The sequence below is a fragment of the Vipera ursinii genome, assembly GCF_947247035.1.
Source record: "Vipera ursinii genome assembly, chromosome: 10".
In the NCBI taxonomy this organism is placed as follows: domain Eukaryota; kingdom Metazoa; phylum Chordata; class Lepidosauria; order Squamata; family Viperidae; genus Vipera; species Vipera ursinii.
In genome coordinates this window covers 1,801,157-1,828,332 of record NC_139520.1, presented here as the reverse complement: position 1 = coordinate 1,828,332, position 27,176 = coordinate 1,801,157, and the positions used below count along the sequence as shown (strand labels likewise).

Genomic DNA, 27,176 nt, shown 5'->3' with positions numbered 1-27,176 from the left:
TCCCAGGGAGGGCCAAAGTCTCTGGCTTGGTAGGCAGAACTGGCGCCCCCGGAGGGCCCTGAGCCGGTGACGGCTGCTAGCAGGCTCACGGCATCCTTCTCTTCCCAGCCTACCTCCCTGATGGCACCTATAACTACATGACCTCATCTGCGAGTGACCACATCTACCACCTCACCCCTCATCTGGGTGATGCCCACAGCAGTGGTTTCTGCAAGGTGGCCCATTCTGACGTGGATGTAAGTACCAGTCCAGCCTTCTCGTGAAGGTGGCCTCTTGGCTAGGAAACAGGAGTGGTGGGAGTCCATAGGGAGATGGAGTTGCATGCAGTCAGCAGTCAGGATAAAAAAATTGTCCTGACACGCCAAATCCTGTTGAGGAGGCAAGTCCCTCTTTGCAGCTTGCAGGCTTCCCATTCTTGTGCAGGAGGAGGGCGGAGGGAGTATCGAGTCTTGCAGCTTCTCCCAAAGCTCTCTGTGAGCCCCCCCACTCAACCCTGCCTGGCAGAGATTTCCTGGCCTTTCCCCCTTCTCTGCCACACAGGAGCCGCATCTGCTGGAGGAAGGTTGCTCTGTCACCAACTGCCTGCTGGAGGGAGCCGTGGCGGTGGGGCCAGGCAGCGTCATCCAGCACTGCAGCCTGGAGGTGGGCGCGTGGTCTTCTTTCTCTCTCTTCCCCCTTGGCCCCAAAAGTCACAACTGGTGCAGAATGAGTGCCAGAGATCACCCACAGATGTGGGGCAGGATTGGGTAGTTGGAAGGGCCGGAGCCCGAGATGGTGAGGAAATGCCCAAGGTTGCCCCTGGGTACATCAGGTGCAGGGAGCTGCCTCCATGTAGCTAATCTGCCACTATAGCCCATAATGCTGGGCTGATGTCTTGCTTGGCCCAGAGAGCTCCTGGGAGAAGGCTGTCTTGCAGGCCTGGGGAAGGATGGGGTGCTGTTGCACTGCAACAAGCCTAAGAATGAGGGGTCTGGGTGGTGCTGGCCTCTTTCAAGAGGGGCTTTGACCACCTTGCCTGGGACTGCCTGCATGCCAAGCAGCTGTGGTACTGCTGAGGCAAAGCTGCCCTCAGGCCTCTCCTGTGGACTGAGGTGTCCAGGTTCTGGCCTGAGCAGGACAGGTGGCTGCTTGGTCTGTCTTCAGGGCCCCTTACACATCCATTCCGGCTGCCTCCTCACTGGGCTGGATGTGGCCTCCTCCGTGGCTCTCAGAAGCCACTTACTTGAGGACGTGGTCATTCAGGGACACGTGATCCGGCTGAGACGCATGAGCTGCAAAGTATTCACTCTGAGTGGACGTCATGATGACTGGCAGGTATGTGCAAGATGCTCATTTTGATCCATGTGGGGAATTTCTCCAGGCTTCTGGAAGTTTCCTGCAGGTTCCCACCTTCTCAGCCCCCTGAGCCATCCAGAAGAACAAACCAAATCCCAGATGATGGTTTCAGAGAGATTCCCTTACCGGATTCCTCAATGCTTTCAACAATGGCAGACCTTCTAATGGACTGGAAAAGTTCTTCAAAATTCAGGGGTACTTTCAGAGATTCTGTTTTTGCCTTGAAAGTAGCCCCTGTTGAACTGTATAGCGTAGCCAAATATCAGCACAGGAAATGTCTTACGACATTTTATACTATATCATAAAATGCTTTATGATAGTTTTTATGTCATAAAATATTTTCTGAAATTTGCCAAATATCAGTTCCATGGGTGTCATGAATCCTGGATTTTGGATGCATTATTTAACTTAAGCCTATTTGGAGTACTTTGGTTGAAAAAGTTCTGCCTGATGGCGCATGGTTTCATCCAGGTAACGTTTAGGGACACAAGAATTTTAGTAGTACACAGAGAAGCTGGATCAGACCCCTGGCTCTTGTAATCGAGGAGTCTGTACTCACAGTGGGCAGCTACCTGCACATGGAAGCCCACTAGCCCCTCAGCAGAGACCATCACGCATCTCCCTAGTGCAGTGGTGGCATGTGGGCATGTGCACCGTCGCCCCAGCCTCGCCTCCCCCTGCAGCCCCTTCCTCCCCAACAGCCCCCCTGGAGGAGAGTCACCCCCGGGCGTGGCCCGCACAGAGCAGCGCAACCAAGCACATGGCAACCTTGCAGCAGCGACAAGACTCTGACCTCGCACTCCATCGCGCGCAGATGATGCTGCGGGGTGCGGGCAAAGACCGTGGCCATGGCGGTGCTGGGTTGCCTGGGCCATCTGCTGCGGCGTGGAAGCGGTGGGTGGCCCTGAGGGTGGGGCAGAGCAGGGATGGGGCGGGTTTTGGGCACTTGGTCTCTAAAAGGTTCACCATCACTGCTCTAGTGGGTTGCTACTTCTGAGACCAGAAATTGTTCTCCACAGAGTACAGCATCCGAAGAGAATGGCACCTTCTTGAACTTGCCATGGGCAGCCTTGTATCACCGGACTGGAATACGGTATGTGATCAAATACACCTTGGTGAGGCCACGATACTCCAAAGAGCTCCTCAGTTCTGCCTGTGGATGCTGCATGTTTTTTTTATCCATCCAGGTGGGCTCACAATGAGCAGTTGGATGTCCAGTCCCTCTGAGGCAGGGAAGCTGTGGTCAGAAGATGGGTTTCCATATCACGGGTTCTTTTTGATACCAGGCACTTATGGGTGCCAGGAAGAACCTGGGGTTAATTTGTTTAGAGCTTTGGAGGGGCTTGGAGTGATGTTCTTGGAGACTCTTCAAGGTCTGGCAGCTGCAGTGCTGGAAGAGTTTGGATGCATGTCCTGGGAGCAGCTGCAGGATGGGGGCTGCACTGGCCCCTGCAAGGCCAGATTGATTCAAATCTGGTCTGTTTTCAACCTTTGAAGAACTCAGTGAGGCCCAGAAATTAAACGCAACGTGCAGTGAGCACGAGCTTATTTTGCCCCTGGATGAGCAAGTAGTCTTCAGAGGACAAGGCAGAAACAGTCAACTTCTCCCTTAGGCCCACTCTTTGATCCACTCCCAGATGGGGGCACGATGGGGACTGCAGAGAGAAGCTAAAAGGGGGGGTTGCACCCCACTGTGCAGTCTCAAGCTAAACAATAAGGGAAATCTATTGTTGTGGCAGTGATACATTTTTATCTGGTATTATTGCTTTGGGGGATTGAGATAACGTTCTCCAAGTTTTGCTGCTTCTTCCTCTCTCTTTCACTCGGACATTTGCTAGCGAACATGCAGTTTTAGTCCTGGCCAGAGAGGTGATGGCTGGCAGACTACAGGCCCCGGGTCTTGGTGTTCTTGGCCTCTGCCCTGCTCTCAGGGGGCCAGCCTAGCTGCCAGCAGCAGGGCAGCCCTGCCCATTCCTCGGCTGGGCTGGCCCTCTGGGATCTGCTGAAACTGCTCATGCCTCAGGACTTTGCTCTGGGACAGTAGTTGAGCACTTGCATTGCCACTGCCGCCTGCTTCCACTGTGTTCTCACCTGAGTAGGAGCCAGGACCTGTGGAGCCCGGATGTCCCACCGGACAAGCGCTGCCTGCTGAATGCCCGTCTCTTCCCTGTGCTCTGTGCCTCTGAGGCCCTGGACCTCGGGGACCTCTTGTGGCTCTTGGGCTCTCCAGAGACCCGGCGGCTGCAGTCCTGGAGGAGGGCCTGGCGCATGTCCTGGAAGGAGATGAGGGCCTATCTGGACCAGGAGGCGGAACTGGCCTCCCGCAAGGCCATCTTTTTCCTACAGGCCCAGCGCAAAATCCAGCGGGTCCTGACCCAGCAAAGGAATTGCAGCCTCCTGCCCCTGATCCGCTCGGCTGTCCTGGATGGCTTTGGGGAGGCGCTGCTGGATACCCTGGACCGGGGTAAGGAAGCGGGTCTGGAGGGCCCACAAAGCCCCCCGTTTGCTGACCTCTGTCTAAGGCCAAGCATCTTCCTTTGCCAGACCACCTTTGGGAGATGGGGGGGCACCCCTGTTGGTTGGGGAGAGAGTTTTGTTTAGCCCAGCCCTCTGCCCAGGCTCTGAGTGGTGTTCCCGGCAGGTGTGTGCCAGTGGGGCAGGAGAGGGAGAATTCCCAGCCCCCTGGAAGAAGCCCCTCTTGGCCCTCCTTCCTCCATAGTGGCTGCCACTGCTGGGGATCTGGGAGTCGCTGCTCGGACACTGGCGTGCATCGCGGATCTCCTGGGCTGCATGGCCAGAGGAGAGGGGGGCTTACGGAGTGGCCCCACCGCCAACCTTGCTTGGGCTGCTGCCTTCCGTCAACTGGAGAAGGGAGACATCGCTCTGGGCATACAGGCACTTGCCGTGGAGAGGAAGAAATGGCTAAGCAGGTACTGGAAAGTGGGGGTGGGGGTGAGATACAGGGCAGCTTCTCACTCGGGGACCCTGTTTATCTCTTGGCCCCACAGCTCCCTGGAAAGACCCCTTGCCCAACGGCAGGCAGCTGGGGGCCGTTGCTCTGCCCCTCCCAGGCTGCCACCAAGCAGCTGAGCCATTCGAGGGAGGCTGTGTGGCACGTGGGGGGCGCTTCACCCCTGCCATCCTTCCTTGCAGCCAGGAGGCTCCAGGGGGTCCAACAGGTCTGCCGTGCTCCAGGGCCTCTGGGGAAATTTCTCTGCTTTTCGGGAAGGTATCTCTGAGGGCAGCACAGCCCTCCTTCCAAAGGGGACTTGCCCTCCAGAGGCCCCCAGCAGCCCGGCTCCCTTCCTCTTGCAGACCCATCCTGCTGGTTCGTGCTGCCCGACACTACGAGGGGGCCGAGCAGATCCTCATCCGCCGGGCCGTCCTGCTCTCCTGCCGGTTCATCGGCCTCTGGCAGGTGGAGCTGCCTCCCCTGGGCTGCTGGGTGAGAGTGGAGTGCCCTGCACGGATCGACCTCTCTGGTATGGCAAGAGCAGAGGGTCTGGGTCCCCTAGGCTAAACACTTGGCTAAAATCTGTCTGGTTTGCAGCTTGGAGGGAGCGATGGCCCGGGGCAGTTGGGTGAGCTAATAGTGGGGATTGGCACGTGCCAAAAGCCCTGAGCAGACTGAGTTTGGAAGATGCCTGATTCAGGCCCTGTCCATCTCCGAGGACCGTGCTTTGTTCTCTTCTTCAATAGGCAACATGCAGTAGATGCAGTGAAGGAAACATCTCCTTTATTTCCCTAGGAACCTCCCCATCTGCTTGGCCACCAACGTCTCACTATGTGCAAACTCTCTGCATGGAATGAAAAGGGGTGTCATTTTTGTTTCAACACCTCCCCGCTAATTCTGTAGTAGCAGAGCCCCCCCGTTTCCTTCTCTGGCCATAGCAACATCCTCTGCCTGTGGACAAGGGCAGCCAGAGGTCTGCAGCAGAGCCATTCACTTTCTGCCCAAGCCTTCATCATCCTTCTTGGTGGTTCTTAGCCTCAAAGCTCTTCCTGGCTTTCACTAGATCGGTTTCAGAATTGAGCAGGAGACGGGCCACATTATGCCTGATGAGGGTTGAGCCAAGAAATTCCAGGGGTAGAAGCTGAAGCTTTGTCAGTGGGCTCTGTCTTGAGGACCTTTGGTAACATGACCCGTGTTTTCTAGGGGGCTGGAGTGACACCCCTCCAATCACGTATGAACACGGGGGAGCAGTGGTGGACGCGGCTGTCCTGGTGGACGGCTGCAGGCCTATCGGTGCCCAGGCACAACGCATTGCCAAACCAGAATTGCAGCTGATCAGCACCAGTGGAAGCCTGGAGGGAGAGGTGGTGGTGGAGTTGGTCTGTCGCGACCTAGAAGACCTGAGGGATCACTCCCAGCCGCATATGCCAGGTGAGAACCTGCATCTTTTGTCCAGCTGTCCCTCCCTGGAGTCAGAATGGGAAGCCAAGAGGGTGGGCCGTGTTGTGATTCAGGGTCAGCCTGTGGGTTCGGCAGTTGGGTCGGACGACTCAGAGGAGGAGTGGAGGGGGTGTTGAAGAGCTTGCTGATGATAGCCTTGAGGCTCCGCAGAGCCCTCAGCCGGGCCCCTCCCACCTGGTCACGACGGAGACCCAGCTGTGTGAGCCTGACAGCGTGGATGAAGATGACCCACAGCTGGCCCTGTTCAAGGACGCCTGATGCAGGAGGCAGTCAATCAGGAGTAAACAGAGGAAGGCAATGGGGCACCTCGGAAGGAGGCAGAGAGAGGCCACGCCCTGAACTGTATTTAAGGGGAATGTGTGGGAGGGCTGGTTTGCTGAAGGCAACCGCTTGGATAGTTCCTGTTTCATAGCTCCTGTTTCATGGTTGGTGTCTTGTCTTGCTCTGTTTTATGTTAATAAATTTGGCAGGCTTTATTCCAGCCTCTTGCCGTTTGTAAAGGGGTTGTCCCTGCTTTTGCTGCAGGGCCGGTAGCAGGCTGGTACAGAACAGGCCGCTTGCCATGATCTCCTGTGGCTTCTGGAGAAGTTGTGTCTTTCTCAGCTTCTGAAATGAACCTGGCTGAAGCCGTCTTTCTCGTTCTCAGTTGCCATAGGTTGGGGGGGGAGAGGGGGAAGAAAACTACAGCATTGCTAGACTAAATACAGAGCGATCCAGTGGAAACCAAAGTCATTCCTACAGGTGCTGGAAGGTGGAGAGAAGTGTCATGGCGGCTGTCAATTGCCCTCATTGGGTAGCATGATCAATGGCATAGTAGGGGGAGGGAAGTGTGGCATTTAGTTACATTGAATTCCTGGGGGGAAAGTTTAGAGTTGGTTTCACTTTTGACCGTGCTGATATTATGTAGCCAATAAATATGTTCTTTGAGGAAACTTCAAGCCTTGGAGTTCCGATCTGTTTGGGTCCATTAGTTGGAACTAATGACAGTCTTAGTTAGCCAAGAGGCTCGTAGAACACCTGGCAGAGTATTTTCAGCCAACCTGAATGACACCCAGGACATGGAAAGGACATTGTTATGGCATGGTTGACTTTGTTCTCCTGCCCGTCAGCCTTTGAGATGTATTGTGAATTGCTCTTCCTCTTCTGAAAGGCTGTCCTATGGCTGATGCCCAGTGGAGGAGGCCTTCAGGCTCCCGCCCTCATTTCATTGCATCCTGGTCATAAGCATTCAAGCTCTTTCCTGAGTCTCGGCTGGGCCTTTGAGATGACTCTTTGGCCAATGCCTGCTCCTCAGTTCAGGCTTCCTTGCACCTGGCCTCTGAAACGAAGGGCCAGGGTAGGTTTGAGGGGCTTGGCCTGCTCCTCCTCTCTGGTCTTTGCTGCAACTCTGCCTCTTCTTCCAGGAGCCTTGCTCAAAGCAGCCTTGGTCTGCACTCACATTGTAAATCTCCTGTCCCCCCAAACCTTGCGAGAACAGCTGCAAGAACGTTTTGGAGGTGGCTTCAAGCTTCATACCTGGTCTCGTCTGCCCCATGGATCAGGCTTGGGTAGGTGGGGGCCCTCGGCCTGCTGTGGGTTGGTTGAGAGGCCAAGCAAGCCATGGAAATTGCTTCCCTTTAGAAGTACACTTACTTTATCATTCATTCATTCTCAATAAAAGAGAATATTTGTAGCTCAGAGTTGAAATGAGGGGTCCTTGGTGCTCTCTGAGCTTGTTTGGCACTAGCACTGGCCACTGTTACCTAGTTTGGCTAATGAAACATTTGCAAGAACCAAGCTCAGAGAGCACCAAGGACCCTTCATCCATCCATCCATTCACCCATCCATCTGCCCATCCACCCATCCATCCACCTGACCATCCATCCATCTGCCCATCCACCCATCCATCTGCCCATCCATCCATCCATCCATCTGCCCATCCACCCATCCATCTGCCCATCCACCCGCCCATCCACCCATCCATCCATCCATCCACCTGACCATCCATCCGCCCATCTATCCATCCGCCCATCCATCCATCCATCCATCCATCCATCCATCCATCCATCCAGCTGCCCATTAGTGACTAGAGGATTCACAATTAAAACATGAACAATACCAAATGACATTCCCCCCCAAAGAAAACAACCCTGCAGAGAAAGAAAATAGTGCAAAACAATCAAGATTCCTGGGAAGCAACCACTGGGGCAAGCAGGGTTGTGTGCTGTGCCCCCTGTGATCTCCAGGCCAGATGGCCTGGAGATCAGGTCCTTTTTTTAAAAATTCCATTTATATCCCGCCCTTGTCCGAAGACTCAGGGCGGCTTACAAGCTTAGCAGTAGCCTTCATTCTATGTATATGCCTGCTTATTAGGGCTTTCACACCCACCCCCCCAAGCGGCATTATTACAAAGTCAGCTTAATTGCCCCCAACAATCTAGGTCCTTCCAGAAGTCCATCAGGTTCCTGGCCAGGGGGAGGGGAATGAGGGCTGGGGCATTATGACAGCAGCTGCCTCTTTCCATGCCTCCCTCCCTCTGAAAAGAGCTTTTCCACCAGCCCAGTTACCCCCCCTTCCTGTCAGGCTCTTTTCCCACTTGGCCCTTATCACCAAGCCCACCATTTTGTGAAGGGGACGGCTCTGAGAACTACTTTTGGGGAACGTTCTCTGGGATTGAGGCCTCCCAATGCTTTCCCCAAATGATCTGCCTATCCGCAGCTGCGGGTACTGCAGTCTTCCCATCAGGGTCCTCCAGCTCTGAGATTTTATGAGGATTCAAAGTGGGAGGCTCTGAATTCCCCTCCCCCAATTGATGGTCAAGCACCCTCCTCCTTGTCCATTTGGGACCTCCAGTCAGAGGACTGAAAGGCGGTTCGCCTTGTCCCTGGGTCACGCTTGTGTCGGTTTGTGTCCTCCACAGGGACAAGCAGCATCCTGGCAGGCGCAGTAATAGCATCGCTGTATCGGGTATCTGGGCGCTGCGCTAATGTCGAGTCCCTCATTCATGCTGTGCTGCACTTGGAGCAGGTTTTGACCACAGGTAAGGAGCTTCTCCTGTTGCTGTCTTAGCCAACTCTTCCTAGCATCAGTAGAAGAGGAGAATAAATCCGCAGTGTGTTGCAGCTGCTAAAAAAGGCAAAGGCTTCTTGTGGATGTATTAACAGGAGCAGGGAGTCCAGATCTTAAGCCTTTCACTCAGTCAGGTCCCACTTGGAATACTCTGCCTAGTTCTGAGCACTAGAATCTAAAATGGACACCGACAACCAGAAGTGAGTTTAGGCTAGATGTACAGGAGTGAAAACTAACTCTAGTTATTTGGTATATTTAGCCTGCAGAAGGGGTCTGAGGGGAGATGAGGTGGCTGTCTTCAGAGAAGTAAGCATTATCCCACAGAGTAGGAGTGGACTCATTCTCCACAGCCCCAGAGAGCAGGACCAAGAACACCAGATACCAAAAGGTGGGGAAGTAGATTATATATTAGAAAAAAATGTCCTGATGGGAATGCAGAATTAGCTGTGTGTTCCCCTTCCCTGGAGGTCTTCAGACAATCTGGGGGTTGGACTAGATGTGTCTGGAGGCCCCTTCCCTTCTGACTCTCAGATTCTAAGAAAATGCCATGAAATGTACCGGTCCCTCTTTGATCTCTGGCAAGGACAGCACATCCTTACACCCCACCCACCCCCAGCCCAGTCACAGGATGTTATTGGAACTCTCACTTCTTACCTGAAAGAGGAGTTGAGACTGATGACCTGCTCTGTGCCTCTCTTGCCCATTTCCGACAGTTGCTGTGGAGCAGTGAGGGGAGACTCCTAGACCCAGAGCTTCCTGGCCTGGTTCTGAGCCCCTGTGCTATCCTTTGTAGGTGGCGGATGGCAAGACCAGGTGGGTGGGCTGGTCCCAGGGCTGAAAATTGGTCGCTCAAAGGCCCAGCTGCCACTGAAGGTCGAAGTGGAAGAGATCATGCCCCCAGAAGGTTTCATCCACACCTTGAACCAGCACCTTCTCTTGCTGTACACGGGGAAGACCCGCCTTGCTCGCAACTTGCTCCAGGTATGGGAGGCACATCTTGTGACTAGCACTTGCTTTGCACATGCTTGTGCCTAGTTCTTAGTCTCAAGATTGCTCAGTGCACTTAGATGAAAAGGTGGTTACAGTCTATAGAATTCACATGAAAATGCCTCAAGGTTACAAGAATCAGCCAAAATAATGCACAGCTTGTATTGTAAAAAAAAGTGTGGAACAGATTTTCTCCTATGAAAAGTACAAACTTGTGCTACTGTACTTTGGAATTCTGTCTGCCAATAATTGCAGACCTCCAGTAGACAAATAGAATTGGATCAGAGTAGATCCATTGGAACTAGTGAGGTCTGAATTAGCCATATTTCTCTAGGTCCAATCAAAAGGTATAAGATAAGGAAATCTGGTCCCTGGCCTAGATCTGCTCTCCAGGTGATATGCAGTGTCAGGGCCCACTTCAAAACCTCATTCTAAGAAAGCAGAACTTGTGGAAGCAGTTTCTTCCAAAAGGAACTTTTATTAGGAGAAGCTGATAGCAGGCATAATAGACAGAATCTGAGGGTTTCCCACTCAGGTTAAAAGTGCCCCAACCAAGCCCCACCCCATAGTCCATCCAGTCAGCTCCAATGGGCCAAACCCCAGGTGTTAAGTCCCTTGTGGGAAAGAGGAGACAACACCAGGTTGTCTCAGGGTTGCAGCAAAGTTTTGTCAGCTCTTCAAACCATTCCTTTCTCCTCCCTGCTTTGCTAGCTGACATCAAGGGGAGAGAGTTCACAGAGGAAGTATGCAGAAAAACAGCCAAGTATTACAGTGTAGCACAGAGGAAAATAAAGCAATAACCGGCAGTGCTTTGCCCCCTCCCCTCCAGGAGCATGGCAGAACCCAGAAGTATAGAGAGAACAGAGGTTGAGGTTGAGAAAGAAAAGAGCCCCCTCAGAATTAGGGGTTCTGACACAGAGGCTCCTTGGCACAGGATGGTCTCCTGCTCTGAAAATGTCAGGTGAGCTTCTCCTCTGACAACTCTGTGGAGAGCCAGAAGTATCTGGGTGAGCTGTGAAGAAAACTCCCAGACCTGAGAACCGATAGTGGCATGTCTGTGCTGGTTACTCGCAAGCAGCCCCTTTACAATTGGTACAGCACCGCTACACAGTAGAAAGCCAGCAGCCCTGAAATGTCAGAACAGAGCAGAGATAATTTTGTAACTGCTATGGACTCTTTCTGCAAATTTCACTACTTTTCTAATAACTCTTTCGATTCAGGAAATAAAAGTAAAAGAGGGACTCCGTCCAACTTTCTCTAAATGGTTAAGTCTTCAATCCACTTCAAAACACTGTCCTTCAGTAATCAGATGATCTTTAGTAACATTCCTTTAACTTTTATTTTGCAAAACTGTCCAATCATTGTCCCTAATTAATCCAAATAAAAATCTTTCCCATAGAAAGATTGTGTTGTCTACTTGTTTAAAAAAATACTTTAAAATAATAAATCCAAATTCAATTGTCCTCTTAGTCTGCTTTCAGCTTCTTTAATTTAAACTTGGCAAGCTTTTTACCTTTAATTATTTTTCAGTATTTTAAAATTGTTGCTTCTTAACTTAAACCTGAAATGAAGGATCATTTACTGGGCAGCTTGATTGCTTTGTTGCCTCGAAGATCTCTCTTTTACTGTGATTTGTCTTCCAAATGTGTTTAAGAAAGTGTGTGCTGAGACGGGGCAAACCCAACGCCCTTTGCAGGCTCTGCTGTGGCTCTGAGCTCTGTCTCTCTCCCGCGGCCTCTGTATCCAGCTCAAGGGAAGCTCTACAATCCCTTTGGATCTTTTGGGTCTTCTCACAAGGAGCAGTTTTCCAAAGCACAAATGGGCACTCTCCTGGCCTCTCCTTGTACGGAGAGGTGCTGTCCTGAGCTTAACACCTGGCCGATGATCTTCACCGCATTGACATTCCATCATTTGTGACAATCTGCCATTTTCCCCCCATGAGGAAGTCTGGCAAATTCAATATTGTTATTATTACTTAATTCTTTATTAGATTTCTATCCCAGTGGAATTTAAGTATCTTTTCCATCTCATAACTATGTTTACATTTCGTACATATCCATTCACGTATGTACACATGCAGAAAGATATACACACCAGTGTGTGTGTGTGTATGTGGTGTACCAATGAAACGAAGTGGACGTAGTATACCTAGATTTCAGTAAGGCATTTGACAAGGTAGACCGCAACCTACTCCTTGGTAAGCTAGAAAAAGGTGGAATAGACAACATCACCACCAGATGGATCTGTAGCTGGCTAACAAACCAAACTAAACGAGTAGTCCTCAATGGCACTAGATCCACATGGAGAGAAGTAAGCAGTGGGGTACGACGAGGTTCCATCTTAGGCCGAGTACTTTTCAATAAATGACTTAGATGAGGGAATTGAAGGGGAACTCATCAAATTTGCAGATGACACCAAACTGTCAGGAGTAGCCAACACCCCAGAAGACAAACTCAGGATCCAAAAAGATCTTGACAAACTTGAACAATGGGCCCTGTCCAACAAAATGAGTTTCAATGTGGAGAAAAGCAAAGTCCTACAGTTAGGCAGGAAAAATAAAAGGAACAAATACAGAATGGGCAAGACCTGGCTTGGAGGCTGTAACTGTGAGAGGGACCTTGGTATCCTAATGGACGATCACTTAACTATGAGCCAGCAGTGTGCAGCAGCAACCAAAAAACCTAATACAATCTTGTATAAACAGAGGCATAGAATCAAGATCATGCGAAGTACTGGTACCACTTTATAAAGCCACGCCTCGAATATTGCAGCCAATTTTGGTCACCATATCACAAAAAAGATGTTGAGAGACTGGAAAAAATCCAGAGAAGAGCAACTAAGATGATCAAAGGCCTGGAAAAGAAGAAAGCAGCGTTCCAGTATCTGAGGGGCTGCCACAAGGCAGAGGGGGACCGGTTGTTCACCAGAGCACCAAAGGGAAGGACAAGAAAAAATGGTTGGAAGCTGATCAAGGAGAGAAGCAACCTGGAATTAAGGAGAAACATCCTGACAGTGGGGAGAATCAACCAATGGAACAGCTTACTCCCAGAAATCGTGGGCGCTCCATCGCTGGAAGTTTATAAAAAGAGACTGGACGATTATCTGACTGAGATGGTATCGGACCTCCTGCTTGAGCAGGGGGCTGGACTAGAAGACCTCCAAGGACTCTTCCAGCTCTATTCTGTTCTGTTCTGTTCTGTTCTATTCTGTATCAAGTATGTCCCACAAATTCCCATTCTTTGCTCCTGCCTCATTTCTTCTTCCATCCAGTGCTTTATATTCTCCATTTATTTTTTCCAGCATTATCACAGCCTTCCTTCCCTTCTGTTGAGCTGCCTCTGAGCTAAGGACCCTCACTCTGAGTGATGGTGTGCAACTCCATAGCCTCAACACAGCAGCAACAGTAACCCATCTACACAACAGCAGTCACCAACACCTCCCTAAAGAGACCCACAGACTCCAGGGTAATGGGTCAGCAAAACAGGTTGACCAGATTGAGGCGGGAGGGTCAGGAACCCCCAACTCACTGGAATCACAAAGCAATTGGGCCACCCTGTTTGTCCTACAATTGTAAGACAACAGACCTGGGTTGGAAGGGACTTCAGAGGCCTTCTAGTCCAACCTGCCTAGGCCAGGAATCCTCACAGTATTGCAGACAGACAGCAGCCCAGTCTTGGCTTGAAAACCCCCAGCGACTGAGCACCCACAACTAAGGAGGCAGCTGTCCCATTGCTTCATAGCTGTCACTGTTCTGTTCTGTTCTATTCTATTCTATTCTATTCTATTCTGTTCTGTTCTGTTCTGTTCTGTTCTGTTCTATTCTATTCTATTCTATTCTATTCTATTCTATTCTATTCTATTCTATTCTATTCTATTCTATTCTATTCTATTCCATTCCATTCCATTCTGCACAAGTACTCCCAATGACATGTGTATATAGAACCTTTGCTCTATGTGTGTATGTGTGTAAGATTAGATAAGTATAGAAAAGGGGAGTCTAAGAGACCCACTCAAGGCCAGCCAGAGGAACAGAAGCATTCATCCTGGAAAGGTCTCTTCTGCAGCAGACCACAAAGGACAACTTGGAAGAAAACCTGAGATTTGTTTCTCACAAGAGGCATGGTTTTATCAGGGTTTAGAGCTTTTGGTCAGAATATTCTAGTAATCCTATGGTCCAAATCTGGATTTTTAAAAAATAGCACTGGTGTCCTAAAAAGACATTTTGCATCCCTACCAAGACACACTTACCTTCAGCGCTTCACTGTCAGCGGATGTGACAGTGGTCTGTTTAACAGTTCATAGAATCAGTTGATCTGCAGCTTGAAATTCTGGCGATTATTTAGTGCAATCCACTGGATGCTCCTCCAGCCTCAATCTAAACAGATTGATTGTTGGAGAGGCCAATGCCTTCCTAGTCGGTTACTCATTCATACATTTATTCATACAAATTTATATGGTTGCCCAGTTCGCCCACAGGGGACTCTGGGTGGCTTTTAACATTAGAATCTCCAACATAAAAATTGAAACTTGGTGCCACTATGGCAGCAGCATTCAGACAAACCACTTGATCCATTTGGTCCCCAGGCCCACTGATCAAGCCAGCAAGGGGAGGGCCAACTGTACTTCCAGGGGCACGATGCTGCATAGAGAAAGGCCCTTTTTCACGGTCTCGCCAGATGTACATCCCTAAGAGATACCCTGTTTCATTGTTGGGTAGCTTTTAGTGTTGGACATCCAACTAAATCTACCTTGTCATTTAAACACTCTCTTTCTCCTCCTGTTCTCTGGAACAACCCTGAGCCATCTGCCCATCTTCTAAAGGACAGCCATTCCGATACTTCTGATCAGCTTTATCTTGCAACCTACCTAGACATCCAGATCCTTTTTCCATATACTGAAACACCCCCTCCATATGGTTCCCTGCCCCCACCCAAACTCACACCTTTGCCTCTCCTTGCATAAAGGAAGGGCTTTGTGTTTAGCCCCGCTGAAGTTTGAACTCACATCTCTTGCCTGTTGTTCCAGGCTTTCAAAATCTGCTAAATCCCAATACTGTCCTCTGAGATTTTTGCTATTCTCCCTGGGTTGCCTGCAAACCTCAGTCAGATTTCCTCATCATTTATAAACATATTGACCAGAGCATGGCTTCAGGTGGAGTCCTAAAAGCCACTTGACCCCTCTTTCTCACCTGACACGGAGCCACTGACAAGGTTGGCTGGTCAACCATTGAATGATGGCCTGTCCAGCCCAGCTTCTTTTGTCTTCTTGATTAGGGTCTCCTAATTAGGGACTTTTTGAATGCTTCACTGGTGAAAAGGGATGGTGTCTCTACTGCATTCCTGTGGTCAACTAACCTGGTTACTTCAGCAAATAAGATTATCTGGCTAAGTGCATCCTGGCTCTTGTCAAGCTGTGCATTCTTCTCTAAACAATTATAAGCTCACTACTTAGTATCTTGCTCCAGGATTTTCAAGAAACGGGGCTACACTGACTGATCTGTAGCTACCCCAGCCTTTTCCTCCTGTACTCTTGATGTTGAAAACAATAATTTGCTATGCCTCTGTATGCCCATAACCACTACAAGGGACTCCAAGATATCATCCACCTGCTATTCTAAACGGACTGGGTGGGCCCTGTCTGACCTTCTCTCTAAGTTGCCCCTGCCATCCTGCTCAGCTCATTTGAACAGTTCTCCTTTGGGAAGAAGACCCCAGCAAAGGAGCTGTGCCCTGCCCCGCCTCTTCCTGAACCTGCCTGTTCAGTTGATAGGAGAAGATCCACAGTCAGCTGGTTGCCTTCAACTACCCCCCTCCCCCACATCACCTCCCGTGGCACGTACGGATCACCAGTGGGGGAAATGGTGACAGGTCTGCTGCCTATGGCTGCCCCAAAGCTGAAGGTGGACACCGCAAGGCGGAGAGTGCATCTCTTAGCCCTCCATCAATACAAAGACCGTGAAGGAAGAGGCGTGTGTTGAAAGGCATTGCCTTTTTTCTCTGCAGGATGTTCTAAGGAACTGGTATGCCAGGCTGCCCACCGTGGTAGAGACCACCAGTGCCCTGGTGAGCAATGCGGAGGAATGCGCCCAAGCCCTCAAACAAGGTACCACCACTTGAGATGAAACTGTGCCAGGAAGAGAGCAGGAAAGCCCAGGCCAGTCAGGGAATGGCTGGAGGACACCCCCACATTTTGGCAGTGGGAGAGTGTCAGTGTGCTTATGGAAGAGACCCTGGGACACAGATGGGAATTTCAGAAAGGCTTTGATTTGAGGGTTTTTAAGTGAATTGAGTAATTGTGAAATAAGAGACCCTTTTAACCTAATTGGTTAAAAAAAACAGCTGAAAGCAAGGAGTAGGAATGTATGCCCATTTTCTCAAGGGAGAGAAGGCAACACCTGGACTAAGACAGGCCTTGCCCTCATCCAGGGTATTCAGGAGGCAAAAGCTCCTTGGTTGCAAACATGGTGCCAGAAGTCACGGGGGAGCATCCAAGTGCTTGGGCTGAGTGGGAGGCTGACATCTGGCTGGGGAAGGGAGCCAGGGGAACTACCCACACATACCCCATTCCCGTTAAGTGTTGACACCCTTTTTGCCCTTCCCCCCAAGGGAAGGGTGACCCCCCTAATCATTCTCCGGAAGGGGAGGACAGTCAAGCAGACCAAATGCAGTTTGTGACATAGAGAAAGAATGGACAGACTGACTTTAGTGCTATGGGGCTGCTTGGACCCCCATGATCCAGACAGCAGCTGGGGGTGGTGCCATCACCTTCTCCTTCCAGGTGACCTGGCTCTGCTGGGCCAGTGTGTGAATCGGTACTGGCTGCAGAAGAAGGAGATGGCCCCTGGCTGTGAGCCTCTGGTGGTCCGGCAGGTCATGGAGATGCTCCAGCCCCATGTCTATGGGCAGAGCCTGGCCGGGGCTGGCGGTGGTGGCTTCCTCTACCTGGTAACCAAAGAACCGAGGAACCGGGTGGCCTTGCAGGAGATCCTGGCAGAAGCTGCGGTAGGTGAACAGTCCCCATATTGGACAGCTCCTCCAAGGAAGGACTGCTGTGCAGGCTTGGGAGCTACAGGGAGATCAACACAGAAACCTTCCAAAATATCGGGGTGGCTTCCCCCGTGGAGGGAAAGGAAGGCTACTCCCTCCAGCTGCCCGAGAGCTACGAAGGCAGGAATCACACAAGGTGCTTAGCTCAAAGCTCGTTTATCCGTATGTCCCTTTCAGGTCCTTGGAAATTTCAGCATCCACACCGTGGAGGTGGACCGAGCAGGATTCCATGTGGAGCTTTTTGGGGGGGACGCACTTTAGAGGCGTGAAAGAATGGCTCCCCCCTCTGCTCCTCCTCCTCCACCATGAAAGGGATGGAGGCAGCCACGGCTGTGTCGCAGATCCCAATCAAGCAAACAGCGGAATGAAGTTCTTCAAAAGAGTGGAAAGCAGCAAGACTGCATCTGTTGTACGAGGGATGCAACGTTCAGCCTGGCAAATATAAGCGGTCACACAAATGGGTCCCTAAAGCAAGCACTGGTTGTGAACGAACACAACCATTCATTTGCAATTACAAGATAAAAGGTTATGCTGCTTATTTTCTTAAGAGCTAATGAGGGTCTGGTGCATTTTTAAATAAAAAGTAGCAATACATTGCTTGTAATCTGAGAAATTGTACCTTACTAGGAAGAAAGAGCACATCATAAACCGATGATCCCCCTTGTAGCACAGCTGCAGTAGGTCCTGTCCTAGCCAAATGATCAGATCAGATGTTGCAGACAAGAAAAAATTGCTCTTGTAGTACGGTAAGTTAAAACTCTCAAGCGAGGGCCTGGGACCTGGTTTTGCTTTTCACTTAGAAAAGTAAAAAACAAAAACAAAAAAAACACCCTCCCCCCAACTTTTGAATCCACAATGACAAAAGAAATGTCTTACTTCAGAGAAGGGGCTAAGACCACCGTGGCAGAAGACGTGAGGGGGGTTGATTGCTCATCAGGGAGCGGAGGACGAGGCCTCTCTGGGGCAACGGGAGGGCAGGATGGGAAGCAGCAGAGTAAGAAAATCGGCTTCCTCTTTGAAGTTTTGAACAGCAAGACGGGTCAGGAGAAACCCCCAGAGCTGTCAGCCAGAGGCAGTTGGTGCTCTCTTGAAACAGGTCTGCACTGAACGCAGGGATTGGTTCCAACGGCCCTCGAGGCCCTCCCCAACTTTGATTCCGATGTTACAGTATGCACAGAATCATGAATCCACAGGATTGTGATTCAAGGAACCAGAGGGATCTCAAAGATCATCTAGCTGAACTCAGTGTCCAATGAAGGAATTTCCCATTTCAGCATTCCTGGCCAATGGCCATCCAGGCTGAGCTTGAAGAAAGCAGTTCACTGTATCCTCACTAGCAAGCAGCTTCAATCTGAAAATTCTTCCAATAAAATCTTCCTGTCCAAAGCCCTGGTTTCCTGTCCTGATGTCTCAGTAATGGGTTTACCTATCTCCTCACGATGATCCAGCTACAATAGCTAAGCCAGAGTAGTTACGCCAGAGGCCAGTCAGATGAGACCAGAGGCTTGCCCGACACGGCATTTTGCTTCTGCAAGCTGCAACCGCAAAGCAGGATCGCCAAGGGCATCAGAGGTGCCCACTTTCCAGGAAGGGATCGGCAGAATGCAATTCCTGCTGGTAACTGGATCCTCCTCTGTGAACTGGCACAAACTTGTTTCAGTCATCTAAGTTGATGGTCTTCATCCTGCCTTACACAGCCAACAGTTAACAGATTAACAGAGTTGGAAGGGACCTTGGAGGTCTTCTAGGACAACCCCTGTTCAAGCAGAAGACACTCTACCATTCCAGACAAGTGGCTGTCCAGTCTCTTAAAAGCCTCCAGTGATGGAGCACCAGGACCTCTGAAGGCAAGCTGTTCCATTAGGAAGTTTCTTCTTAGTTCCAGGTTGCTTCTCTCCTTGGTAAGTTTTTATCCACTGCTTCTTGTCCTGCCTTCAGGTGCTTTGGAGCAGGGCTTTTCAACCTTTTCAGATTGTACCACATTTAGGACATGACAATATTTGAGTACTACCACCAGTGCTTAGCAAGGTATCAAAAACTTGATGACTAAAAAGAAGGGGGGATTTTGGGTTTTACTGATTAGATTCATTTGTTGTTATAGAAATGGCTAGTTTATATTATGGAAAAGTAAAAAGTTGAGGTTCAATGTTAATGCCTCCTTCTACTGTAACAGAGGAATATGTTTTTCCCTTCTCCCCCTCATTTTCCCCCCTTTTTGCTCCCCACTGTGTCCTACTATTTGCTTTTGTATTTTATTCTATAATCTAATAAAATATTACAAACTGTAGAAAAAAGGTACCAGTTTTAATTTCTTCAGTGGCTGTTCCTTTGCTGATCACTTTCCCTTTGCACTGACAAATGTATGATCAATTTATCCATGTTTATTAATATGCACCACTACTAGCTAGTTCAGGGATCTTCACACTTGGTATTCAAGACTTGTGGACTTCAACTCCCAGAATTCCTTAGCCCTCATGGCTGGTTGAGGAATTCTGGGGGTTGAAGTCCACAGGTCTTAACATTTCTAAGTTTGCAGACTCCTGAGCTAGCTGGTTGGCCCTTCTGAGCTCTTCCACAGTGTAGTAAGAATGCACCCCCCCATCCCTTCCCTGTACCCTTAAAGACACAGGAATCAAGTGCAAAGCAAGAAAATAAAGAAACACAAACTCCTTTTTTTCTCTTTAAGCTGCCTCAGGCTGTCACTTGCCAGTGTTGCAATCTCAGACAGAAAGGCTCCAATTGAAAAAAGCTTTAGCTTTAAATTAAGCCTTTACCTTCAAAGAAAACTTTCTAAAAGCCACAGACTCAATTAAAGGGGGTAAAACTAATTACATTTGTTTAAAGGGATTAAACCTTTCCTGATGTCTTTTTCCCCTTCCCCCACCCAAACCACATTCTTTTATAGCCTCTCCTCTCCCCCCCCCACCATAGGCAGACCCCACCATCTTTGTGGCAGCCCCTCAAATATTGGAACCTTGCTGTTTTCCCTCTTTTCTCCTGAATAAAAAGCCTAATCTGTGAAAGCACCTCTGTAAGTTGCCCATTTCTGCGCCCATTTCAGCTCTTTAAGCATTGTGCCCATACCTGAACACGATCAACTTGTCAAACAGCATTATGGTATTAGGTTTATTTTAAATTCCTTTGGGTCTGTCAGCTAACCTGTCCATCTCCTTGCTGGCCTCTGGAGTACCGCACCAGTGAGAGATTCCGGCCAACGCTCAGGCTAAGCTCTTGACCCACCACAGACGAGAGCCGAGCCCCAGGAGGAAGGGGCCCTTCAGTCGTGATCCAGACCCTTTGCCAGGAAACCTTTTTTCTGGGAGGCTGCCACGAACTGACGGCCCCTCCCAAGCCAGGGGTGCTGGGTCTCTGCAGAGCTGTGCTGGCCAACTGGGGAACCATCTTGCACAAACGCAGGAAAGAAGGCCCCATAGTAGCTGAGGTTGCCGGAGAGGAAAATTTTCCTAATTCCACTTTTCAACAGAACAACATCACGGAACTAGCAGGAAGAAGGCAAGAGGCTGAGCTTCTGTTGAGTTTAGTAGCCAGTCCTAGCAGGAAGAGGCAACAATTTTTTTAAAAAAGGAAGTTCCTCTCTGATGGCTACAGGCGTAGCCGTTTGATGTCTTCACTTCGAAAATCCACCCGGAGGGCCAGCACTTGGCGGACCTCTGCTGGCGTCAGACACCACGTCAGAGGGCCCGAATTGGGTCCCCAGTAATCCAGGATCTCAGTTACCTAAAAGGAGAGAAAAACACTGTCTGCCTGGCCTGGTTTTGTCTTCGGCTCATCTGGGACGGGGCTCGGCCCCACCTCCCACCCCACTGCCGGGCTCAGGGAGTAAAAGCCGGAGGACCCACCCTTTCCAGATTGAGAATGGTCGCCATCTGGGAGAGCCGGGCAAACTTGTCACGGATGGTCCAGGTGGTGACAGTAGTCAGGTAGGCTATCAGGGACCTCAGTTCTTTGTCAAACTGCAGCCCACCGAGCTGAGGAAACAAAGTAGCAAAGCGCAGCTGAACCCGCAGCTGGGCATGAGACGCCCATCCCAGCCCCAGCTGAACCTCCTGCAATGGATCAACCTCTGAATTCCACCAAGCAGAGAAGTTTGGGGAAAGGCCCGCTTCCAGAGATGCCCCTTACTCTCTGTCGCCCTGAGCGTCCATCCATCTCCGTAACAGCACTCTTGCACTGGCCCTTTGAGACAGACGCAATCAGCAAGCACACTCCACAAGGACTCAAAGCCAGATCGATTCCCAACTCTAACCAGCCTCTCTTCCCAGGGAGTGGGGCAAGCTGGACCTCTTCCACCCCATTAGGGCTAAGCTGCGAAGAGCAGGGAAGAAGCCCTCAGAGAGCCAAGACGGTGGTGCACTGTGACTATTCGATATGAGGCAGAGGCTCCGGAACGCCGAGGGGGCTGTGCTGTGGGGCATCCTCATCTGGCCAGATACTTCTCTGCCCTTGCCAAGTGGGCATTCCCCCGTACAGCAACAGTATACCTGTCAACTCTCCAGTTGGCATTTCCAGAAACAGAAACTCCTGAGACATGATTTTACCAAGAGTATAATATTTGACTGAAAATTTACATTGGCACAGAAGAAAGAGAAACCAGCTCTGGTTTTGCCGCTCAAAGGCTTGCTTAGTTAAACAACAGACTCCCTCACCTCCACCCACCGGGTGTTCACATTGCCCAATAGTAATATTTCTTCTTGATATGGAAACAGTCCTCTTCTCCTTCCAGTGGCCTTGGCTCCCAGGTGCCTAGATACCATCCCTCCCACTTTTGCAGATATCAGCAAAAGAGAAAATCTAGGTGAAAAGGTAAATCAGTCTCGACAATACCTAGCTCAGAGCTTACAGGAAAGAAATGGCCAAGTTACACAATCCAAGAAGGCCAATGAGCAGAATAAGGAGAACAAATAGAACCCAAGTCATCAGGTGAAAAACAAAAGTGATTTAGTACCTTACTGAAACAATGGTGGAATGAAACTCGGAACAGGGTGTAAAGGCTGAGGAAACAGCTCATTCCAAAGCAAGAGGCTGAAAGCAGCAGCAGCAGATCTGAGGAAGATATTTCAGCAGATGAGGAAGGAGAAATAATAAAGAAAGGCAGATCCTGGACTAGACTGCAGGATCTTCAAGAGGAGAAATGGAGACAAGGGGATCATCTCTTTTAAACTGGATCCTAACTGATAAGGAACAGCTGATAAAAAAGGAAAAGGCATTGGGGATGCAAGGAGGAAGTGAGCATACTGAAACTGGAGCATGGGTGTCCATGCACACGAGATCTCAAAGGAGCCATTTCAAAAAGGTCAGACAAGATGCCATGGAGCAGATGGGGGGATTCCAGCAGAGGCAGGCCGAGCTCTTCAGCTCCTGCTTTACTTTTGTCCTCCCCTCAGAAGGGCTAATGCAGCAATGGACCAGGAAGAGCAACTGAGCGAAGGAAGGAGTGGCAGCAAAAGACACACTGCTGCCAGGAATGCGTTTAGACTCTGCAAGACCAGGGTGTCATCTTGCTGATCCTTTCTAAGCATGATATTCTTAGTCAAAACTCTTGAGCAAGTTCATAAAAAGTTGCTAAGCAGAAAAGAATGTATTACTTGTCAGAAATTAGCAAGAGTTTTATCAAGAATCCATTATGATGAGTTTAGCTGATTATGGGAATGTGAGGCTGTAGTTTTAGTAGAGAAGATGGCAAACTATGACTAAATTGATATGGATAAAGTGGAACAACAGACCCAGTAAATTGTGGGGACAGCAAACACTTTAGTGGACAGTATCAAGATTCTAAAGGATTTGGACTTCTGGTTTGCCATTGCCGCGGATGCAGGAAGACGAGCTCCGTCTTTCGCGTCCTAATTTGTTCTGCTGGGGGATCCTGCAAAGGGTTAAAAGTCGCCCTGTAGGGGCGACAAGCAAGGAAGGGACCCCCATTTGATCCGGGGAAACTCTCCAAACCGGCAGGGGAAAGACCGGCCATACCAATATGGCCCGTCACTAAGCTGCTGACAGCCAAAGTCAAAATCACCATCAAGCACCTGTAAAGCAACGCAGATGAAACTGGGTGAGATCTGACCCTCTCTTTAAGATTTTAAGTACTTTTTCCTGTAAAAGCTGCCCAAAGTATTTTTCCCCCTGTGAGGAGAGAGGGAAGGGAATTTCTATCCCACCCTCTAAGAAAAGCGGCAACTAACTACCCAGGGGAAACAGAGCAACTATAAGAACAATTTTAATCTAATTAGATGTATATTCTTTTGAAACCTGGGGACTAAAAGTATTCCTTTTCTCATTGGAGACATTTGTTTTTTATCTAAAAAAAGAAATAAGACTTGAAACACTAACATAAAATTTTTGGATTTAAAAAACTTTAAACGGCGTTGGTGACATCTTGTGGCGAAGTGTGATATTACAATTTGTTATTGCCTAAAAAGAGACTTGGCTTGAAGCTCAGACTCCAGAAAAAGTTCTCTGACCTTGACAGTTACCACCTGTGAAAAACCCAGCTGCAAAGAAGGAACTTCTGTGCGGCATATCTGGCCTGTTTGAACTATGAATGTAAACTTTTACGGACTTTCAGAGCTATACTTGGGGATTGCTTTCCTATTCTTTACATGAGAAGCATATGTTATTATACGACATGATGAAACACCTTGGACTATAAATTCTTACCTTACAAACAATTTCTACTATAAAGACCACCTATAATACATGAAATAGATGTCCCATACCCAGCTACAAAAGACAAAAAACTATTTTTAATGTTTGACGAGAGGTCTAGACGAGAAAACAGTTATAACAGCAAATGGGGAGAACATTGGTGAAATCAACATCAGACGGGGAATCTCCCAAGGGGACTCACTTTCACCACTACTATTCAACATCGCATTAATTCCATTGACAATAATATTACGAAACACAAAACTGGGATACATCTCATGCCAGCATGGCAAGATAAACCAACTACTATACATGGATAACTTAAAACTGTATGCGAAAAGCCACACTGAACTTGAATCAATACTCAATGCAGTTCAACTGTTTAGCAGCGACATCAGAATGAACTTTGGACTTGGAAAATATGCTATATTATCCATCCAATGAGGAAAAATAGAAGGAATAGGAAAATGGAAGTATTGTGAAAGCACTAGCAAAGGATGACAGTTACAAATACCTAGGCATATTGGAAGCAGATAACATCTTGAATGGAAAAGTCAAAGAATCAACGCAAAAGGAATACATCAGGAGAGTCCACAAAATATTAAAATCAAAGCTAAATGCTAGAAACATAATTAAAGCTATTAATAAATGGGAAGTCCCAGTGATACGCTACCCAGGTGGAATTATCAACTGGACTGAACTGGAACACCTAGACCAGAAAACGTGTAAACTTTTGAATATGCACCACGCTTTACATCCACAAAGTGACATCGACAGGTTGTACCTGCCAAGAAGACTAGGGGGCAGAGGGCTATTGCAAAACCACCAAACTGTAGAAGAAAAACGAAGCTTGAATGACTATGTGAATCCAAGTACAGAAAAATTGCTGCAGGCTGTGAAAACAGAGAGCATTATAAAAATAACAGAAACAAAGGCTTTGCATGGACAGCATTTGTCAGAGACCGCAGGGAAGCTGCGTGTGTTTAAAAAAAGAATGGGTCTCCACCATATGCCAAGTCAGTTTTGCTTGCCTGCAGCGGAGCTACAGGTGTCTTCCCAGACGGGGCTCGCGGCTGGGAACCTGGCTAGTCCTGGGCAGGCGTGATGTCTGCACGCCACGGCCGAGCTGCTGTCTGTTAGTCCGAAGGAGCTTCTCTCTCTCTCTCTCCCCCTTTCTCCCTCGCTGCGACTCTGCCATCAATATAAGCCCTGCATCCGGGGAAAACCCAGCAATGGGGATTAATTGTTTACCTCTTCTGGGCGATGGGAGAGGAGCGGGCCTATCGCCTTCCCGGCAGCCAGGACTCCAGCGCACCTTCCCGGCCAGCTGGAGATCGCAGGAGCTGAGCTCCCTTGAGGCCGCGGCTTGCAGGAGAGCCACTCAGTGGAGGCTCCGGCGGGCCGCTCCCAGGGGGGATCCCGGGGCTACCCCGCGCAGCTCCCTGGCCACGTGAGCCTCGGACAGGGCCAGCCTGGGAAAGGGACTTCCTGGTTGCCCTTCTCCCAGGGCGCCTGGGCGCAGGGCCAATCAGGAGCCCCGTGAGGGGGCAAGTCTGCATATGAGAGAGAGAGAGAGAGAGAGAGAGAGAGAGAGAGAGAGAGAAGGGAAGCACAAGTGCCTCTCTCTGTCTGTCTGTCTGTCTGTCTGCAAATGGCAGAGGAGGCTGGGAGCCTCAAGAGATGGCTGAAAGAGCTGCATGAGGCTCCGGAGGCGCGGGTTGCCGACCCGTGGATTAGACTGAAGAAGATAATATATACTACTGAATTACTAATGGACCCAGAGAACACGTTGTCTATTAAGTATTTGATTGTAAAACTACAAAATTTAAAAAATATTTATTAAAAAATAATAATTAAAGTCTCAGATTGTAATGTTGGCATGTCTTGCAATCAGTCTGCAGGTTGGCTTTGCTGACACTCCCCACCCCATCTTACCCGACTGAAGGTGGACTTGAGAACAACCTTCTCCAGCTCCAGAGCGACTAGGCTGGTCATTAGGCTGGTGAGGCTGTCGTAGATCACAGGGGACAATCCTGCCTGCAGAGGAGGGAGAAGACTTGGTTCAGGATGGCACCATTGCCAGAACCAGACCAAGGCAGGCCGGGGGACAATGCAGCCTCTTGTCCAGCAAGTAGGCTAGTGTGTCCAGGGAAAAGGCTGCCAAGTGCCCTGGCCCTTCCACTGGGCAGTTGCCTTCTCCTTGAAGTGACCCATGTCTACGTGCCAAAGGGGCCAATTCCCCTTTGAGGAATTCCCTGCCACCTCGTGCCTCGAACGTACCTTGAATTCCCCCATCTGCTGTTCCAGGTTAAGAATGAACTGCTGCACCCAGGGGTCGTTGGCTTCATAGTCATTAAACTCTTCCTGAAAGAGCAACAGAGAGCAGAGTTGGTCTCTCTACAAAACATTCCCTTCCTCTGCCTCCCTTGAGCACTGGGGGTTGCGGGGGCGGCTCCAGCCGGCCTACCACAACTTTCTCAGAGGCACCATATCAATTCTGTTTTCATCAAAACCAGGTGCAGCAAAGGAACAGGACTGATGGGTCTTAGCCACACAAGAGTCCTGTGTTGCTCAATGCATGCCCAGCCACTGCTACTCCTCCAGAGACATTCCAAAGACTTGGCCTGCCTGGCAAAGGCTTGCCAGCCCCCGGCCCAGTTCCTGCTGCTTCTGCTCAGCAGGACAAACCAAAGGGTGGGGGCAAGGCTGTTCCCCAGGGAGATGCTCAGCTCTAAAAGAATCGCAGCGGGGAGATGATGAAGGAAGGAAGAAACCCAGCATGCAGGAAGGGAGTCCCTGAAAGGACAGCCCCCCCACCCCAAGGGAAAGTGAGCCCCCCCAGGCCCGTTCTGTTCTCCTTCCCCTCCACCTCAGGCTAATTTCAGAGGCTTCTCCATATCAGCTCTTCAGGTAGGCCAGGTAAGGGAACAGACACCACAAGCAATGTTGGACCTCTGCTGCATCGAGGCCCCCTTCCCTCCCTCTTACGCCAAGTGTGTCAAGGAGGACAATCTTGAGATTCCTCCTCAGCCTTCCTGGGCTGTTCATATTTTACTAATGACCACAATATGTCATCTTCAAGCTATCTCTCCCCCAGCAGCATTCCGATTCCACCACATCTTTACCCCTATATAGCCTCAACTGAGTTCAGTGTGGTGAGAACTGTGTTTCTCCAGCCTCCTGCATTCAGTCAAGCAAATAAGGACAGCGCACTCACCTCCTCAATGTTGTGGGATACAGACAGGAAGAGGTTAATCCAGGGCTTCACCTGCGGTTTGACTGCCGAGTTATTGAGTTCATTCAGGCCTTCCTGAGAGAGATCAAGGGTCAGTCATTAGGCCCCCTGGCTCCCCTATACACGGCAGCCACCTGGGAGCTGATCCTGGCAAAGGTGCAGACCCTCAGCCTTCAGGTGCAGAGAAGCTGCTCATATTTCAAGAATGGTATCAGAATAGAATAAAATAATGTCATTGTGTAACCCACAACAAAATTAAGTGCTGTCCGCAGTGCACAATGCAAACAAGGAAAAACCACAAATAAGAACATACCTTGTGTACACACATCCTTCACATTCTATTCACCATTGCGCTGCCCCCAATATTGCATTTCAAGGTTGCACTATACTGTGGTATTTAATATGGTTACAGTTCTGGGATAAAAAACTATTTTTCAGCCTATTTGTC

At 49.6% G+C, this 27,176-nt stretch overlaps 2 protein-coding genes across 10 annotated transcripts in view; one reads left to right on the top strand and one right to left on the bottom strand.

Moving 5' to 3' along the window:
* The window catches only part of FCSK (fucose kinase), a 129,821-nt gene that overhangs the window by 6,784 nt on the left and 95,861 nt on the right, over positions 1-27,176 (top strand). Inside the window, exons 10-23 of one of the 6 annotated variants that reach the window (XM_083370443.1) lie at positions 109-236; positions 541-642; positions 1,144-1,314; positions 2,355-2,428; positions 3,435-3,799; positions 4,055-4,265; positions 4,651-4,817; positions 5,492-5,719; positions 7,153-7,296; positions 8,649-8,768; positions 9,591-9,778; positions 15,787-15,886; positions 16,562-16,785; positions 17,008-17,228. In XM_083370443.1, coding sequence (XP_083226569.1) covers positions 109-236; positions 541-642; positions 1,144-1,314; positions 2,355-2,428; positions 3,435-3,799; positions 4,055-4,265; positions 4,651-4,817; positions 5,492-5,719; positions 7,153-7,296; positions 8,649-8,768; positions 9,591-9,778; positions 15,787-15,886; positions 16,562-16,785; positions 17,008-17,091 — 2,306 coding nt within the window. In that variant the 3' untranslated portion in view covers positions 17,092-17,228. Of the gene's footprint in view, positions 1-108; positions 237-540; positions 643-1,143; positions 1,315-2,354; positions 2,429-3,434; positions 3,800-4,054; positions 4,266-4,650; positions 4,818-5,491; positions 5,720-7,152; positions 7,297-8,648; positions 8,769-9,510; positions 9,779-12,488; positions 12,711-13,084; positions 13,249-15,786; positions 15,889-16,561; positions 16,786-17,007; positions 17,229-27,176 lie in introns of those variants that run through there. The other 5 variants (XR_014493407.1, XM_083370444.1, XM_083370445.1 and 2 more) reach the window with 5 other exon arrangements.
* Positions 9,793-27,176, bottom strand: part of COG4 (component of oligomeric golgi complex 4) — a 39,627-nt gene continuing 22,243 nt past the window's right edge. For 2 of the 4 annotated variants that reach the window (XM_083370448.1, XM_083370450.1), the window contains 5 exons: positions 26,711-26,803; positions 25,774-25,857; positions 25,429-25,530; positions 20,691-20,819; positions 19,929-20,568 (listed from right to left, as the gene is read on the bottom strand). In XM_083370448.1, the coding sequence (XP_083226574.1) occupies positions 20,434-20,568; positions 20,691-20,819; positions 25,429-25,530; positions 25,774-25,857; positions 26,711-26,803 (543 nt within the window). In that variant the 3' untranslated portion in view covers positions 19,929-20,433. Of the gene's footprint in view, positions 10,912-19,914; positions 20,569-20,690; positions 20,820-24,524; positions 24,703-25,428; positions 25,531-25,773; positions 25,858-26,710; positions 26,804-27,176 lie in introns of those variants that run through there. The other 2 variants (XM_083370449.1, XM_083370451.1) reach the window with 2 other exon arrangements.